At 36.6% G+C, this 19,041-nt stretch overlaps 1 protein-coding gene across 1 annotated transcript in view; it reads left to right on the top strand.

The window, feature by feature from the left end:
- CEP135 (centrosomal protein 135) overlaps window positions 1–19,041 on the top strand; it is a 79,580-nt gene that overhangs the window by 9,839 nt on the left and 50,700 nt on the right. The window contains exons 6-11 of the mRNA XM_045984324.1: window positions 1,593–1,677; window positions 5,527–5,655; window positions 7,289–7,504; window positions 11,100–11,165; window positions 13,712–13,850; window positions 18,592–18,815. Of these exons, the coding sequence (XP_045840280.1) occupies window positions 1,593–1,677; window positions 5,527–5,655; window positions 7,289–7,504; window positions 11,100–11,165; window positions 13,712–13,850; window positions 18,592–18,815 (859 nt within the window). The remainder of the gene's footprint in view (window positions 1–1,592; window positions 1,678–5,526; window positions 5,656–7,288; window positions 7,505–11,099; window positions 11,166–13,711; window positions 13,851–18,591; window positions 18,816–19,041) is intronic.

Below are 19,041 nucleotides of genomic sequence, written 5' to 3'. Positions count from 1 at the left end.
TATTCTAATAGGAAAGATGAGACAAGAAGTACACAGAATGCCGTTAAGAAAATTATAAGAGGTTCAAAGGAACGAGAAAACACTCACGACAGCCTCTGTGGTCACAGCTGGAGAAACATTCTAAAATATGTACCACACTAGTAAAAATGGTCAGTATGGATAACTTTTTATTTTATAGATTATACAGAGAATATGGAAGAGTTTTTCCACTTCATTAATCTTGTAACAATCTAAAGGAATATTCATGGCGGTACTGATTAGGATCTCTTGGTTATTCTCACCCAGTATTACATGGCTGTTTATACAGTTATCTGAACTTAAATTGTGGAATATTTTGGGAGGTTGTTTTTTCTGTTGTAATCTAGGACTTAGCAGTGTGTTAGTATATTTAAGGAGTTTTTTGGTCTGCATGTTTTGTCATTTTCTGTCTTTAAATTTTTTCCTTAACATCTTTCTTTCCTTATAGGTGGCATTAACCTCTTGGTGATCCTGTTTGTTTTCTTTTGCACAGAGACATTGTGTTTGTATACAGAGTGATTTGTGTGCGTGCATATGAGTGCAATTGCATACCTACTTTTCTCCCAAACCTAGATTAGTAGAAAATACTGGTTCCAGTAACAGCGGGGACAAGGTGTGCCAGCCTCGCTTACTCACTTACTCTAGTTCACAGAAAATCTCTCCTAAAAGCAGACCTGGGGGCGCCTGGGTGGCTCAGTGGGTTAAAGCCTCTGCCTTCGGCTCAGGTCATGATCTCAGGGTCCTGGGATCGAGCCCCACATCCGACTCTCTGCTCAGCGGGAAGCCTGCTTCCTCCCTTTCTCTCTCTGCCTGCCTCTCTGCCTACTTGTGATCTCTCTCTGTCAAAGAAATAAATAAAATCTTCAAAAAAAAAAAGCAGACCTGGCCTCAGGCTTTATTGTTCCAGTATGAAAGTGGTTATGTCATATTTATGTTACTGTTTGGTGAAGTTTGATGTAATACAAATTCATATGGGTAGTTGTAGAATTGAGATAATTTGGACAAATCTTGGTTTGTTAGAATTAACAGGTTCCAGAAAGGAGTAGGTTTTCGCTGTAGTTATTTGGTGAATTATAGTATTTCTCAATATTTTTCTTCTCTCCAGGATTGCAGGTAGTTCGTTAGAAAATACAGGGTCATTTAAGCTCAGAAAACACACTTTAGTTCCATTTTTCACTTCAGAATGTGAATTCTGGGCTAGACTCTGTTTCCTGAACCTAAGAATTGGCAACAGCACCTCAAAGAGTTTTAAGGATCAGAATGCAACAGGAGGCATAATGTATCTGAATTTCAAATTATTTAACACTCAGTTTTTTAAATCTATTCTTATAGAATTAAATCTCCAAGATGATGTACTCTATCCATGCTGTGATTTGGAACCCTTTGGTACAGTATAGTATAGTATATATAATATATATAGTATACTATATAGTATATATAGTATAGTAACTATAGTATACCTTACTGAGAAATTGAAAATAGAGAATTTACAGGAGAACATATCTAGTTTCATTTCTTGTTTTTATGTATTTCTTAATGAAAGTATATTGACATTAGTTATAAATGTGTTTCAGAATTCAAGAACTTCAACTGGAAGTCCACCAGTTACAAGAAAAGTTAACAATGATGGAAAGTGGACTGAGAGATTATACCGAGCAGGTAGGATTTTTATTTACTTCCATAGCAGGGACGCATGGTTGCATTGTTGAAATGGTTATGCTGTGATTGTAAATAAAGTTGGGTTATATTTGGTATTACTGATACTGAATTTTTCTTTTATCTTTTCCACCAATTTGTTAATAGAGATAATAGCTGGAGTGGCTTAGATGGCTTTAGACAACAGTCTAGTCCATTATGCATTGAGGCAAATAGTAGTCTTTTAGGGTTTCTTTAGGTGAATCATCTATCTCCCCAAATACTGTAATCATATTACTTGTTTCCATCTTGGGAGGTATTTTTTTGAAGTGTATTATGCTTTACAGTGGCATCGTAAGTAGTTTTTTTTACTATTACTGTAGGTTTTGTTATTTGGAACATAACTCTTCTTGATAGTTACCGTATTTGTTGTGTGTTTTCTCTACAAGAACTAGTAAAGGAGTGTTCTGAAGAAGCAGGGGAATTAATATATGCAGGATTAGATCGTAACCGTAGTAAGCTTTGTTCTTTCCTACATTCTGTTGGTATTTGGCTGAATACTGATTCGTATAATTACAGGCTTGCTTTCTTAATATGCTTACTGAAGCTTAAATTGGGTAACATGTTTCTTCATTTTCTGCATATGACTGCATTTTATTGGAGTGATTTGCACATGCAAATATAGATGTAACTTATGTGTTGGTATTACTGTTAAGTTCGTAAAGTACTTGGAAGATATTTGGATAAAAATGGAGTATAAAGGAATTGTGATCATGTTTGCCGCCTCCTAACTGTGCACGGGAGAAGAATGAGGCACAAACAAGTCAACTGCAAAAGAATGGGAGCAGGGGGCGATAGTAGAAAAGACGTCAACCAGAAGTCAACCAAAAAACTTACAGTATAGAGAGAGACTGAAAGTATCAAATATTCACAAGTTGAATATTGTTGATATTTTTCAATTATAATCACAGTTTCATCACATTTTTTTCCAGGTACTTTATGAAAATTAGCTGACCAGTCTCTGCTATCTCTGTGAGGTAGCTGAGGTGTTTGGAGAAAATTCCCTGACCATTCTGACTGAAACCATCAGTTTATTATGGTTATCAGTCTTAGTCGAATCCACTCTGCTGCATGTCTTTTTCTTTTTCACCTAAGTTTGTTTTGTTTTTCTCAATCTATATTCCAAATTTCACTGTTCTCCACAAGCTCTTTCCCCAGTGTATAATAAATACCCTCTCAAGGTATCACCTTGTCTCAACTTTGTTTCTACCTTTAAGATTAGCAATGTGCACACTGAGGCTCTACAGACTTAATGGGCAATGTGGCGTTCTTCCTCTTTAAGGCTTATTCTTTGTCCCTGTGCTCTTCGCTCTATTTCCTCGATGCTCCTTTTTTTTTTTTTAAGGTTTTTTAAATGTATTAAACAGAGAGGGCACAAGCAGGGGAGTGGCAGAGAGAGCGAGAGAAGCAGGCTCCCCACTAAGCAGAGAGCCAGACGTGGGGCTTGATCCATGACCCTGGGATCATGACCTGAGCAGAAGGCAGACGCCCAACCAAATGAGCCACCCAGGCATCCTTCTTTTTTTGCTTTCGTCAATATTCTTTTCTTTTCTTAAAAATTTTTTCCTTCTTTAAAAAACACTTCGAGCCACTTTACAGCGAGTAATGCTTTTAATCTCCCTAACCATCCTAGAAAGAGGTGCTATTGTGGTCATTACTAACATCCCCTAAAAAGATCTCCTTTAACTACCTCTCCTTGTTGCTGATGCCTTCTCCTCCCTCATGCAGACTTCTCTAAAGAGTCTTACTTTTCTGTCTCCACTTCGTCACCTCCTGCTGTCCTATCATGTTCTGGCATCTGTCTCCCTTTACAGAAATTGGTCTAGTTAATGACGCCAGTGACATTAATTGCTTGATCCAAAAAGGATACGTTTAGACTTTCATTTCTTGACCCTCTGTAGTATTTGTCATTATTGGTAATTTCTCTTTAAAACGCTTTCATGACTTCATTTTCTTTCAGTTTTCCCTTTTTAAAAAATCTCTTATCATTTTTTTCTTTGCTTTTTTCCCTCTACCTGTTCCCTTAAATATTACTGTTTTTCAAGATCCTGTCCTTGACCCTATCCTCTTCCCCTGTACATTGTCTCAGAAAGCCTCATTTACTCTCTTGGTTTAAAATATTCCCTGAATGTTTATAACTTTTCAGTCTTTCTGGCTCAAATCTCTACAGAACCCCAGACCCATACATACAATTTCATACTGGGCATTTCTACTCGGATAAAAGCTCTCTGTACCATATGCCTAGTACTGAACTTGTTATCTTCTACCTCAAATCTGTTTTCCCTCCTATATTCTCTACTTCGGTTGGTAGCATCGCCATCTGCCCAAGTCAACATTCTGTAGTCTTTCTAGATCTCATTCTCTTCCCTTCACATACCACTCATCAAGTTCTGTCACTTCTAAGTACTTTGTAAACTTACTTTTTCTGCTCTAACTTACTCACTGTTTATGCCTTATTCATCTCTCATACATTTCTCCAATAGGTCTCCCTTCGTCTAGTTTTATTCTTATTCATCTTTTAGTCCAGAGCAGTCTTTCTCTTTAGCAAAGTATTCAGAGCTTACCATAGTTAAATCCTGCCTGATTCTTCAGACCCAACCATAAGTTCCCTTGCACATAACAATCCAGTCTTACTGAGCCATCTCTGCTCCTTCGGTCATACCGTGTGGCTTTCTGCTTCTGTGTCACTGCCTGGAACATTCCTCCTTTTTTCTCTTCATAGCATATGAAGGACATATCTATTCGATAAAGCCTTCACTAGTTTCCACAGACATATAAATATATCATGGAGAGTAAATCATTTTATTCCCTTAACTGCTTTAGTGCCATATACCTCTTTATTCTGCCGTTGAACAACGTATTACATAGCAATTACTGGCTTACTTGCTAGTTTTCCCTGTAAAACTATGTTCCTGAAAGTCAAAGATCATATTTTATTCTTCATATACCAAAATTGTACTCCATAATTGTTGAGTTGAATGCTTTGCATTCCTTTTCAATTTTTTGGAAAAAAACAAAAACCCTAGAACCCAAAGCTATACAGTGTTTGGGTTTTTCCAAAATCATGCGTGTGAGTGAGTATCATGGTTGATAGTGATCTCTGTGATTTTATGTGTGTTGTTTTCTAAATAATAGATAATTAATTAAATTCACCCCAACTTCCTGTTCTTTTCCATACTGAGTTTCCATAGCAATTCTTTGTGTCCTACATCCATTTGTTCATTCTGCATTTACTCAGTGCCAGGCACTGAAGTAGCTCAGACTCAGTTCTAGTGCCCAATAGTTTCTTTTTATATAAACATTGCCTAATCGTGGAGGAAGGAGGAAAAAAGAACAAAAATTAGTTAATTGGGAAGAATTTGTTCAATAGAAATACTTATGAAAGCTTTGTTGAGGGGCACCTGGCGTCTCAGACAGTTAAGCGGCTGCCTTCAGCTCGGGTCGTGATCCCAGGTCCTAGGATCAAGCCCCGCATCGGGCTCTCTGCTCAGTGGAGAGCCTGCTTCTCCCTCTCCCTCTGCCTGCCGCTCAGCCTCCTTGTGCTCTCTCTGTCAAATAAATAAATAAATAAAGTCTAAAAAAGACCTCTTTGTTGACATTCTCATTTTGAAATGTTCTGTGTTTATTTTTTGCTTGTGTATGTACATTTCATAATATGTTACATTTATGGGTACATATATGAATGTTAATCTCTTATACACATTGTGAAACATAAGAAAAATGTAAGTATAACCAAATAAGTGTTTATACAGTGTTAATTACTTCAGTTCAAAGCAGATTTTTAAAATTAATAACGTGACTTTATGTCTTCAGATTGAACTAAGAGAACGAGAGATAGAACGACTATCAGTTGCATTGGACAGTGGCCGCTCCCCTGATATTCTCTCTCTGGAGTCTAGAAATAAAACCAATGAAAAGCTTATTGCTCATTTAAATATTCAGGTAATGACTTTTGTAATTATTTCATTGAGTATGTAAAATCATTAAATGTTTATAATTATTTCATTGAGTATGTAAAATCATTAAATGTTTATAAAATCATTAAATGTAAAAGTGACAGTTTTTCACTAGTGTATTATTTACAGTAGGAAAAATTTGATAGAGCCAAAGTGTCCAGAAATAGGATGCAGCTATTGAAAAATCATGTTTTTAAAGAATATTTAATGAAAAAAAAAGAATAGTGAGGCAGAAAAATATATACCATAATGTTAAGTATTTAAAAGAAGTGAATAAATTGTAGGCACAGTGTGATGTTCAGTTTGCTTTTTAAAAATGTACATATGGGGACGCCTGGGTGTCTCATCTCAGGTCATGATTCTAGGGTCCTGGGATCGAGTGCCGCATTGGGCTCCTTGCTCGGCAGGGAGCCTGCTTCTCTGCCTGCTTATGTGTGCACGCTCTCTCTCACACACACACACACTCTCTCTCTCTGATAAATAAATAAAATCTTAAAAAAAAAAGTGCATATGAACTTGGAGAGAGAAAACACTGGAAGAGAATATACCAAAATGTACTAACAGTTTATCTTTGTGTGATGAGATACTCTTTTTGGTTTTCATTGTTTTTAAAATTTTCTTTGTTTTATAATATAAAAAAAGATTTTTAAAAAGTAATATAAAAACTAAACATGTATTAGATTCCCTTGCCATGCATTTGACCTAAGAGTAGAAGAACAGGAGAGTTATATAAAGCATATTATGTTACCTTTAGAAATTTAGACCTGTCATTGCTGCCTGGCCTGTAACCAGAATAGACTAAGTCAGGAATATCGGCAGTAGCTCTAGAGCAGTGCTGTCCAATACAAATATGATATGATCCACATATGTAACTTAAAATTTTCTAGGGGCACATGGGTGACTCAGTTGGTTAAGCATCTGACCGACTCTTGATCTCAGCTCAGGACTTGATCTCAGGATCATAAGTTCAAGCTTCTGTGGAGCCCACTTAAAAAAAAGAAAAGAAAATGAATCTCAGATCAAAATGTAAAACAAAACTGTAAAACTTTCTAGTTGCCAGATTAAGAAAATAAAAAGAAACAAATGAAATTAATTTTAATAATGTATCTACCTCAGTATGTCCAAAATATAATTTCAATGTATAATTAATGTTGTAAAATATGAATGTTGAGATATTTTACATTCTTTTTTTATCACGTCTTTGAAATCTTGTATCTGTCTTACATTTAGAGCACATCTCAGTTTGGCGGAGCCACAGTGTGCACTTGTGGATGCTAGTGACTGCTACATTGGACAGCACAGTCTAGAGTAGTAGTATCATTGTAGTGATAGTCTTGTCATAATTTTAGAACTCTGTGTTGGGAAAAAGTTCACATGAATGTTTTCCTTTTCCTTTCCATTCCCATTTAAAGATTGGAAGCCAATGGCTATATATTTTTATTACACCCTGCACTGTCAGTTTTGTGAATCAAAGTAGTGTAGGATTGCAAATGCAAAATAGCTGTGGTTTAAATTTTCCGTATTTAAAAAAAAATACAGCATTTTGAAATATTTTTGAAAGTTCAGTATTTAGGATAATTTTCAAATTCACAAACCTGTGAATTACAAATTCAATTTAGGTTGACTTTCTTCAGCGAGCTAATAAAGACCTGGAAAAGCATATACAGGAGCTTATGGAAACCAAGGAAACAGTGACTACTGAAGTTGTTAATTTAAGTAACAAAAATGAAAAACTCTGCCAAGAATTAACTGAAATAGACCAGTTAGCACAGCAGTTAGAAAGACATAAAGAAGAAGTGCTTGAGACTGCTGATAAAGAACTTGAAGAAGCAAAGGTATGTCTAGGTTGTGGGAACATTTGTTGATTCTCTTGGAACATAGTGAGCGTAAGCCCCTTTGATACCTGATTTGGTCTTTTGGTTTGTTTGTTTCATAATTCAAGTTTTTCTGAAGTGGTGTTTACACTCTTAGGTGTGTTTCTAAAGCACACCTTTTGTTAGGATAGCTCTCCTATAGATTTTGTCCTATTTTTCCTCAAGATTTTCATCTCTACATTGTGAGCAAGCTTTGGAAGTTTGTCCTCTGTGTCATTTTGTGCTCATGATCTCTTTAAAAGTATTTTCTGAAATAGTGTTTGTACTTAACACATTTTTAATTTGGTAGCTAACATTTTTCATCTTAAGTTTAAAACAGATATGAAAGGGGACACCTGCCTGGTGTGGTGGGAGGAGCATGCAACTCTTGATCTCAGGATTGTGAGTTTGAGCCCCAAGTTGGGTGTAGAGATTACTTAAAAATAAAATCTTTTAAAAATAATAATGAGTAGGGGCACCTGGGTGGCTCAGTCATTAAGTGTCTGCCTTCTGCTCAGGTCATGGTCCTGGGATCAAGCCCCACATGGGGCTCCATGCTCAGCGGGGAGCCCGCTTCTCCATCTCTTACTCCCTCTGCTTGTATTCCCTCTCTCACTCGGTCAAAAAAAATAAATATAATCTTTTAAAAAATAATAATGAGTATATATATAGGAATGAAAGATGTAATTTCCAGTCTGTTCTAAATACTGATCTCTTAAAACTGTCACATCGTTCTTTTAAATATAGCTAAATGACTCTTTCTTCTTGAAATCTCCACAGAGTTTTATCCTATTTTAATATATTTATGCTTAAATATCTTTTCCTGATCACTCTATCAAACATCTCTGCAATAAAAAATACATGAATTGAAATTATTTATTTATTTAGAAATTTTTTATTTTAAAAAATGTCCTTTGACAGGGCATCTGGGTGGCTCAGTGGGTTAAAGCCTCTGACTTCAGCTCAGGTCATGATCCCAGGGTCCTGGGATCGAGCCCCGCATCGGGCTTCCTGCTCAGTGGGGAGCCTGCTTCCTCCTCTCTCTCTGCTTGCCTCTGCCTACTTGTGATCTCTCTCTGTCAAGTAAATAAATAAAAATCTTTTTTTAAAAAATGTCCTTTGACTACAAGGTTCAAAGTGCTAACACTTTTCTCTGAATAGTGATATAATTATTAGTAATTGGTGGATCAAAGTGACAAATACAGCACAAATGTTGATACCTACCGAATTGAAAAGTGAAATTTTATTGGAAATATATCTCTTAATAAGATACATCTTATTAATGTATATCTTAATACATATCTTTCATAAACTTTGATTATCTTTTGTTTGGTGCTTCAAAAGTTTTTCATATTTTGAATGACATTAGATGCATGACTTTGCTTTAGAAAGTGGGGGGAAGGGGCGCCTGGGTGGCTCAGTGGGTTAAGCCTCTGCCTTTGGCTCAGGTCATGGTCTCAGGGTCCTGGGATCGAACCCCGCATTGGGCTCTCTGCTCAGCAGGGGAGCCTGCTTCCCCCTCTCTGTCTCTGCCTGCCTCTCTGCCTCCTTGTGATCTCTCTCTGTCTGTCAAATAAATAAATAAAATCTTTAACAAAATAAAAAAATTAAAAAAAATAGAAAGTGGGGGGAAAACAGTTGTGAGAGGGAAGGTGAGAGAGGAAAGATCGTGAGATACTTAGACCACACACAGATTGTCAGGTAGATAATTCTTTTTTTTTTTTTTTTAAAGATTTTATTTTATTTATTTGACAGAGAGAGAGATCACAAGTAGGCAGAGAGGCAGGCAGAGAGAGAGGAGGAAGCAAGCTCCCTGCGGAGCAGAGAGCCCCATGCGGGGCTCGATCCCAGGACCCTGAGATCATGACCCGAGCCAAAGGCAGCAGCTTAATCCACTGAGCCACCCAGGCGCCCCTCAGGTAGATAATTCTTAAAGAAGGAATGTACATCCAAATTAAGAGTCCAGATATAGATACATGAAAACTACATGTATACCACAGTTTTACATAATACTTTGGAAGTATTTATGTTATCCCAGGAATGGGTATAACTTAGTCTGAGGATCAGGACTCTATATCATTGAATCAGTTTTGTACAATGTCATTTCAACTAATTAGTGGAATAAAATTAATATACCTCAACATAATGAAGGCCATATACGAAAAGTCCATAGTATATTATACTCAGTGGTGAAAGATTGAAGCTTTTCCTCTAGGATCAGCAGCAATGCAAGGATCCCCATTCTTACCAGTTCTGTTTAGTGTATATCGGAAATCCTAGCCAAAGCAGTTAGGCAAGAAAAAGAAATAAAAGGCATCCAAATTGGAAAGAAAGAAAGAAAATTATGTTCCAGATGACATGATCTTATATGTAGGAGACCCTAAAGATTTCACAAAAAACCAGAACTAATAAATTCAGCAGAGTTGCAGGATACAAAATCAATGCAAAAAAGCAGGTGTGTTTCCATATGCAAATATTTAAAATCCAAAAGTAAATTAAGAAAATAATCCTATTTGCAATAGCATCAAAAAGATTAAAATACTAATACTTAGGAATAAACTTATCCAAGGAGGCTAAAGACCATATGCTGAAAACTATAAAACATTCTTGAAGAAAATTGAAGAAGACAGAAATAAATGGAAAGACATCCTATGTTCCTGGATTGGAGGACTTAATATTGTTCAAATGTCCATGGTACTCAAAACAATCTACAGATTCAGTACAATCCCTATCCAAATCCCAATGGCATTTTTTATAGAAATGGGAAAAAATTACAAAATCTCAAGGGGCCCAGGGTAGCCAAAAGAGTCTTGCAAATGAAGAATATAGGGGTGCTTGCCTAGCTTAGTTGGAAGTACATGTGACTCTTTATCTCAGGGTCATGAGTTTAAGGTCTACATTAGGTGTAGAGACTACTAAAAAAATAAAATTAAGAGCATGATTAAGGTAATTTTAACTTTTTGTGGCTCTGGTTTCATTGGAACATTCCTATATCTCATTCCTCTATTTTTCCACTTTCTTTTGCATTTTCTCTGCTCATGCACACAACATACTGAACATTGCTTCTCAGGTCCCATTGGCAGTTTTCAAAAATGACAGTTTGGCTCACGTTGGGTCAAAATATTCTAATATTGGCATTCAGTGCTCTCATTTGCTGTATAGAGGTAGTAGCAGGTAGAGGGAAATCAAATAAGATAGGAAAATTGGGAAATAACAGTGCCATAAGAAAAACCCAAAAAATCAAGGTTCAAGGAAGGTCCTACAAGTATCAGGCAAAGTAGGTTTTTTAAGTGGGCCCTCTCATTTCAGATGTTATAGATATCTCCCCATAAGCATTCAGGATACCAAGAAATTAAAGAGAAGCCTGGACTTTGTCTTCTCTTCACTGAAATTGAGCCTTAAAAGAGCTAAAGCTAAAAAAAAAAAAAAAAAAAAAAAAAAAACCAGCTAAAGCTTCCTATCTCACTGGTGAAAAGGAAGACTACTCAAAAAAATGACTTGATCTTATTTGCAATGTGACTTAGTGATAAATATTCTTGACTTTTAGGTCTGTATCTAATAAGATTTTTATTCCTAGAAAGAGATTAAAAAAAAGCTTTCTGAAATGCGGGATCTTGAAGAAACAATGGCAAAACTTCAGCTGGTAAGTAGATGTCATGTTGAATTGCCAGAACTTTTGATAAGAAATTTTGCATGCTGTATTTTACATATATTTTTAATTGAGATATAATTTACACGTTTTACTGTTCACTCTTAAACATTTAATTTACTGGTGTTGGTGTAATCATGAAATGCTGCAACCATTCTGATGATCAAGTAATAAAATATTTTCATCACTCCAGAAAGAAACGTCATACCTATTAGCAGTCCCTCCCCATTTTCCTCAGCTCAGCCTCTGACAACTACTAATCTTTCTATTTCTATAGACTTGCATATTCTGGACAATTTATACCAATGGAATCATATAATGTGGTCATTTGTGTCTGGCTTCTTTGATTTAACACAGTGTTTTTTAGTTTCATGCTTGTTTGGCTTGGTAATATTCCACCATGGATGTACTTAATTTTGTTTCTATTTTTATAATTCTTTAATCTCATATGCAGTAGATAGCAGGTTAAATTTGAATTTGGAAAACTTGTTAGGAATTTTATATTAACTACTTCATGACTTATCAGTTTGCTAGTATTAAAATTAAAAATTGAAAATTATTTGTTAAAGTTGTTGACTTTTATTAAAAGCACTCAGTCTGGGGCACCTGGCTGGCTCAGTTGAAGTGGACAACTTTTTTTTTAAGATTTTTGTGTTTATTTTAGAGAAAGAGAGCGCATGTGTGTATGTGAGTTGGGGGGAGAGATAGAGGGGGAGGATAAGAAGCAGGCTCTGCCCTGAGCACAGGAGCCCATTGCAGGGCTCAGTCTCCTAACCTTGAGATCGTGACCTAAGCCAAAGTCAAGAGTTGGACACTTAACTGACTGAGCCACCCAGGCACCCCTGGAGTGTGACTCTTGATCTCAGGGTTGTAAGTTCGAGCTCCACATCAGGTATAGAGATTACTTAAAAATAAAATCTTAAAAAAATAAAAAACCATCAGGCCTCTTTTAATAGCTTTGTTTGGTAGCGCAAATCATTTTTCTAGGTAATATTTGTCGTCTTCTGGTAGTCTTCAAATAAGAAAAATAGTAATCACCCCAGCATAAGCCCAGATGTAGCATAGAGTTCTATAGTCTAGAACTGACAGCATGTCTTGCTTCCAGTTAGAAACTGCTGGGTGAAAAAAAAAAGAAAGGAAAGAAAACTCCTGGGTGGTCACCTAAAAGATGATTGGGGATTTTTTTTTAGTAGCTTGTTAAATTGGATGAGTTTCTTTTAAGATTAGAAACTAAGACTAATCATTTTCAAGTTTTCTCATTATATATAGTCTAACACAGTGTAGCGGCAATGTTCGGATAGTGTAAGGCAAATTTAAAAATGAAGCCATTGTGATATGCTGCCACACTGTATGTACTTGAACACTTGCTTTTATATGCTCACTGTGAATCACGGTGACTTCTTTTGTATTGACTTGTAGCTACTCAAGTTAGTATTGAATAACTAAATTAACTAAACCTGCTCAATGTTGTCCACTCTTTTTTTTTTCTTTTTTACTGTTTTCTGCTCTTGAGTCTCATAGATACTGTGAAATTCTTCCATGAGGTCAGTAAACAGAAAGTAGATGTTTTGATGGTGTTTTTACTAACAGTATAAACTCTGTGAGGGCAGGGATTTTGGGTTGCTGCTATCGTTTGTACACTATGAACAGTTGAATGTGATTTGTAATGCTTGTCTCGGACTCTGACCTAGTCTCAGTAGTACTGGCTGACAAAGATGCCATAGCTACTTTCTGACCATTCTGATATTTTCCAATTAGTGCTATATTAGTATTTTTAAGATAAATACTAATGATATTAGTAGCTAACATTTATTAAGCACTTGCCATGTTCTAGACACTGTGCAGAGTGCTTCACAGCCTTAGTTTCATCCTCATCCATGAATCCTCGGTGTCCAGGTACTGCTTTTTTTTTTTTTTTCCCCTAAGATTTTATTTATTAATTTGACAGAGAGAGAGAAAGATCACAAGTAGGCAGAGAGGCAGGCAGAGAGAGAGGGAGAAGCAGGCTCCCTGCTGAGCAGAGAGCCTGATGTGGGGCTTGATCCCAGGACCCTGAGACCATGACCTAAGCTAAAAGCAGAGACTTAACCCACTGAGCCACCCAGGAGCCACATGAAACCAGGTACTGCTCTTATTGTATAGATGAGCCTGAGACAATACCAGTGATACCTATGATAGTCTTAGAGCACTGTGTCTACTTCTGCCTTATTTTAAAAATAAAAAGGCTTTAAAACTTTTTATTGCAAAAGTGCATATTTATTTTAAAAAGTAGACAATATGCTAAGCAAATTAAGAAAAAATAAAATCTAATAATTCTACTACTCAGAAAGGAGCCCTGTTGATATTTGGGTTTTGTGGTCCTTTTAGCCACAGTTGATAATTAGCTTTAGATGAACCTGTGTATTTGACTAACCAAAAGTGTGTGTCTGTATATATATGACTTACTCTTAATTAAATGTCCTTACCAAAATATCAATTTTAAGTTCTATAATATTTTTAAAAGTTATTAGAAATCTTAACTATGATATTAAAATTTGCAGGAATTAAATTTATGCCATAAAGAAAAGGAGAGACTGAGTGATGAACTACTTATAAAATCAGATCTGGAAACTGTTGTTCATCAGCTTGAACAAGAAAAGCAAAGACTTAACAAAAAAATGGAAAGTTTTGCAGTTACAGGTAAAATATAAAATGTCGATAACTTAAAAAGTGATTGTTATTCCCTCCTGACATATTATTTTTCTTAGTAGATTATCTTTCATTCATTCTTAAATTCAATAAATATTTGTAGAGTGCTCATACCAGAAACCATACTGGATGCTATAGATAGAGTGGAAAATCTCCTTCAGCAGCCTTACAGGATTTTTTTATATTTTGACTAGTTGGTACAGGGAATGCTTGAATATTTTCGAAAAGAAGTATTTTTTTTTCCCATTTTATTTATTTTTTTCAGCATAACAGTATTCATTGTTTTTGCACAACACCCAGTGCTCCATGCAAAACGTGCCCTCCCTATTACCCACCACCTGTTCCCCCAGCCTCCCACCCCTGACCCTTCAAAACCCTCAGGTTGTTTTTCAGAGTCCATAGTCTCTTATGGTTTGCCTCAAGAAGTATATTCTTTTTTGATGCAGATAATAGAATTAATTAAGACTAAGGAAAACTTCTGAAATAGTGAAAATTTGAAATGCAGAATCTTTATAAGGAGAGGCACTTGTATCAATTGAAAGAACACATTCCCATGTGTTCTTTCTCTCTTTCTCTCTTTTTATCTCTTTCTCCCAGTAGGGCAACTTTCCGCTAGGTACCAGCCCTAATGAGTTAGTTTAAGAAACATGTAAGAATTCATCCATTCATTCAACAACTGTGTATGAGCCTGTTGTGTGCCAGGCTCTGTTTTGGGTACTAAGGTATATGATGGTAAAAAAAATACACAAAGTTCCTGCTTTTGTGGAGCCTTTGTTCTAGCTAGACAAACTAGTAGCACATAAAAAGCCCAATTTTAGATGATAAAAGGTATTAAAATTGGGGGGGATGTGCTAGAGATTGACCCAAGATCTCAGAGACAAGACACCAGCCAAATGAAAATTTGGGACCATTTTTTCCAGGCAAAGGGAACGGCAAGAGCAGAAGCCTGGTGCTGTCAAATTCCCATGTGTCTTCAGAAGTAAAAGAAAGCCAGTGTTCTGTGTTGTAAAGAGGCAGTATCCTAGGCTCTTCAGCATCTATGTGGATAATCTGTTTGACTCCTTCTCCACTTACTGCCTTAATGACTTGAGCACGTTACTTAACCTCTCTATGCTTTAGTTTCCCTGTCTATGGAGTTAATGATGGCACTTACCCAAAGGATTATTCTGAGGATTAAATGGGTTAATACATTAAAGTGCTTAGACCTGTGTATAAAAGTTTGCAATATAGTTCCTTTCATACCTAGCTGTGGCATATCATTTCAGTGTGATCTTTCATATCTGAAACTCCCTGTTTCTCTGTGGTGCAAATGCAGTAGGCTGCCAAAAATCCAAGCACAGGTCAACCAAAATATGTACCTTCTACACACGTGCACATGAGCAACTACTGCTTGCGTGTGCACCAGACTATCAGTAAATTAGATGGTCCTGAACTTCAGCAGCACTCTCAATGATGTATGGAAATCTTACTCTGTATTTCTTATCACTTGATCTCCTACTCTTTGCTGAGAACATTCCAAATGTTTTCCATTCTCAATAAGCCTATGACTCTCATTCCACCTCCCATTCTGAGTGGGCGATTTTCAGGTTCCCTAAGAGAATAGAAGCCGTCAGGGAGGCCTTCTGTCAGTTTCCTATCCCAAGATCTTAAACTGTGCACTTTTATCTTCCCTCCTGTTACTATGGAAGTGTGTCCATCTTAGGAAAGGCCACTGCCTCCATCTGTTATCTGGATTCTATCCTAGTTTTAAAACATTGCATATTCTCCCTTTTCTATAACTTAAGTCTGTACTGTTTTTGTCCATTGACATTTAAACATACTTACCCTGATATGTCTCTTGAGGCAAGGGAAACAAAAGCAAAAATAAACTATTGGGACTACATCAAAATAAAAAGCTTTTACGCAGCAAAGAAAACAATCAACAAAACTAAAAGGCAGCCTACAGAAAGGGAGAAGATATTTGCGAATGACATAACTGATAAAGGATTAGTATCCAAAATATATAAAGAACTTACAAAACTCAGCACCAGAAAAGCAAATAATCCAGTAAAAAAAATGGGTAGAAGACATGAATAGACATACAGATGGCCAAGAGACACATGAAAAGCTGCTCATCATCAATTACCATCAGGAAAATGCAAATCAGAACTACAGTGAGATATCACCTCACATCTGTCAGAGTGGCTAAAATCAACAACACAAGAAACAAAAGGTGTTGGCAAGGATGCAGAGAAAGGGGAACACTCTTGTACTGTTTAGGAATGCAAACTGATGCAGCCACTGGGGAAAATAGTATGGAGCTTCCTCAAAAATGTAAAAATAGAACTACCCTGGGGCGCCTGGGTGGCTCAGTGGGTTAAGCCGCTGCCTTCGGCTCAGGTCATGATCTCGGGGTCCTGGGATCGAGTCCCGCGTTGGGCTCTCTGCTCAGCAGGGAGCCTGCTTCCCTCTCTCTCTCTCTCTGCCTGCCTCTCTATCTACTTGTGATCTCTCTCAGTCAAATAAATAAATAAAATCTTTAAAAAAAAAAAAAAGAACTACCCTATAATCCGTCAATCACACTAGTAGGTATTCACCTAGAGAACACGAAAATACTAATTCAAAGGTATACATGCATTCTGATGTTAAAGCAGCATTAGCTGCAATAGCCAAATTATAGAAACAACTGAGTGTCTATCAGTTAAAGAGTGGATAAGGAAGATGTGGTGGGACGCCTGGGTGGCTCAGTTGGTTGAGTGCCTGCCTTCGGCTCAGGTCATGATCCCAGGGTCCTGGGATCAAGTTCCACATCAGGTTCCTTGCTAAGTGGGGAGACTGCTTCTCCCTCTGCCTGCTGCTTCCCATGCTTGTGAGCTCTCTCTCTCTCTCTGACAAATAAATAAACGAAATCTTAAAAAAAAAAAAAAGATATGGTGTATACAATGGAATATTAGCCATAAAAAAAAATGAAATCTTGCCATTTACAGCAATATGGATGGAGCTATTAAGTATTAAGCTAGGTGAAATTGAGTATTAAGCTAAGTGAAATGAGTCAGAAAAAGACAAATATGATATGATTTCACTCATGTGGGATTTTTTGGTAAATATTTTATTTACTTAGAGCATGAGCAGGAGGGATGAGTAGAAGGAAGAGGGAGAAGCAGACTCCCTTTTGAGTTGGGAGACCAATCCAGGACCCAATCCTAGGACTTTGGGATCATGACCTGAGCCAAAGGCAGACACCCAACCAACTGAGCCACCCAGACACCCCGCTCATATGTGGAATTTAAGAAAACAAATGGGCAAAGGGGGAAAAAAAGAGGCAAACAAAGAAATAAACTATTGAGGCACGTGGCTGGCTCAGTTGGAAGAGCTTGCAATTCTTGATCTCGGAGCTGTGAGTTTGAGCCCCGTGTTGGGGGTAGAAATTACTTCAAAATAAAATCTTTAAAATTAAAAAAAAAGGGAAAGAAAAAAGAAATGGACTCTGAACTCTAGAGAACAAAGTGATGGTTACCAGAGGGGAGGTAGGTTGGGGGGAATGGGTGATGGAAATTAAGGAGTGCACTTGCTGTGATGAGCCCTGGGTAATGTATGAAAGTGTTGAATCACTATATCGTATAGCTGAAACTAATATCACACTGTTTGCTAACTGAAATTTAAACAACACAACAACAAACCATGCTTACCCTTTTCCTGTTCTATAACAAAAACTTTGACCCATTCCCTCTAGCTACCCTTTTCTCTTTTCCACGGTTTTAACAGCTTGAAAGGTCATCCACCCTTGCTGTTTCTGCTTGATCACTACCCTTTAGCTCCTCAGTCCACTCCAGCTGGCCTCCATCCCCACCTGAGCTGCTCTTGGAAGGGCTTCCCTCATCCCCATTATGCTCAACATGGTGGATACTTTCATTCATTCATTTGACTTCTTAGCATTTACCCTAATAGCCCATTCCTTCCCACTCGTCTTTCTTCTTACCTCTCTGGTCACTCCTTGGGATGAATTTGCCAGTTCATCCTCCAGATTGCATTACATGCTATTCTTTTGTAGATTTTACCCTTCTACACGATTAGAATAATTGTTTGACTTTAGCTATGTTTTTCATACTTATATTCTTAGCTAGTGCTGGGCATAGAGTAAATGCTCCATAAATACCTATCAAATGAATGAAAGAAGAGATGAGAGTGAATCAGAATATGTCTTGAAAATCATTTCATGCCTCAGAGTTAAGTTAGATTGAACTATGTGAAATTACCAGTATTAGGCTACTTTGACTCAAGAAAAGGTAAATTTTGTTGTAAAAGTTAATAGTTGTACTTATTTGGAGAAAGATGAGTTATTTTGATCTCTTTGTGTAAAACTGTATTAAATTCAAGCTTAATGTTAAAAGTCATACATACTATGATTAATTGCTTATAGATAAATTTTCTTTTAATGCATTTTCAGGTGACCAGAAAGTACCATGTTATAGTTTATTCATTCTATAGTACTAAATAGTACCATCCTTGTGACGGGACAAAAGTAGGAGGATTTTGACTTACTAGATTTTATTTAAATTTTCAATGTAATTTGTGCTCTTTTTCCTCATTTTTCTCAATATTTTTGAGAAATTTCAATATCAATAATTTTGATAGCAGCCAGTGATAGATGACGTACAAAAGTTAATGATTTTTAGTAGCTTGTATCCTAAGACTTAGTTTGGTTAATTGTATAATTTATATGCAATACTTTTAATTTTTAATTAATTTACAGAAAGAGAACTTACTCTGGAACTTGAAAGGATGAGGCTAGAACATGGAATAAAACGTCGAGACAAGTCACCCTCTCGTTTAGATACATTTCTGAAAGGTATAGAAGAAGAACGAGACTATTATAAGAAAGAGCTAGAAAAACTCCAACATATAATACAGCGAAGATCTTGCTCTATAAATTACTCTACACGGGAAAAAATTCCAATATTTAAAACACTAGAAAAGGTAATATCTCTTTTTAAGGATGATCGATGATCAAGAGTGTATCTCTATGAATGAACTTTTCTGGTGTGATGATTATATTAAATATAACTTTACTCATATTTGTTTTTTAAAAGTTTTTCTTGGGGCCCCTGGGTGGCTCATTCAGTTAAACATCTGACTCTTGATCTCAGCTCAGGTCTTGATTTCAGAGTCATGAGTTCAAGCCCTGCATTGGGCTCTGTGCTGG

The sequence above is a fragment of the Meles meles genome, chromosome 2 (assembly GCF_922984935.1).
Source record: "Meles meles chromosome 2, mMelMel3.1 paternal haplotype, whole genome shotgun sequence".
NCBI lineage: Eukaryota > Metazoa > Chordata > Mammalia > Carnivora > Mustelidae > Meles > Meles meles.
This window is presented reverse-complemented; position numbering and strand designations above follow the sequence as displayed.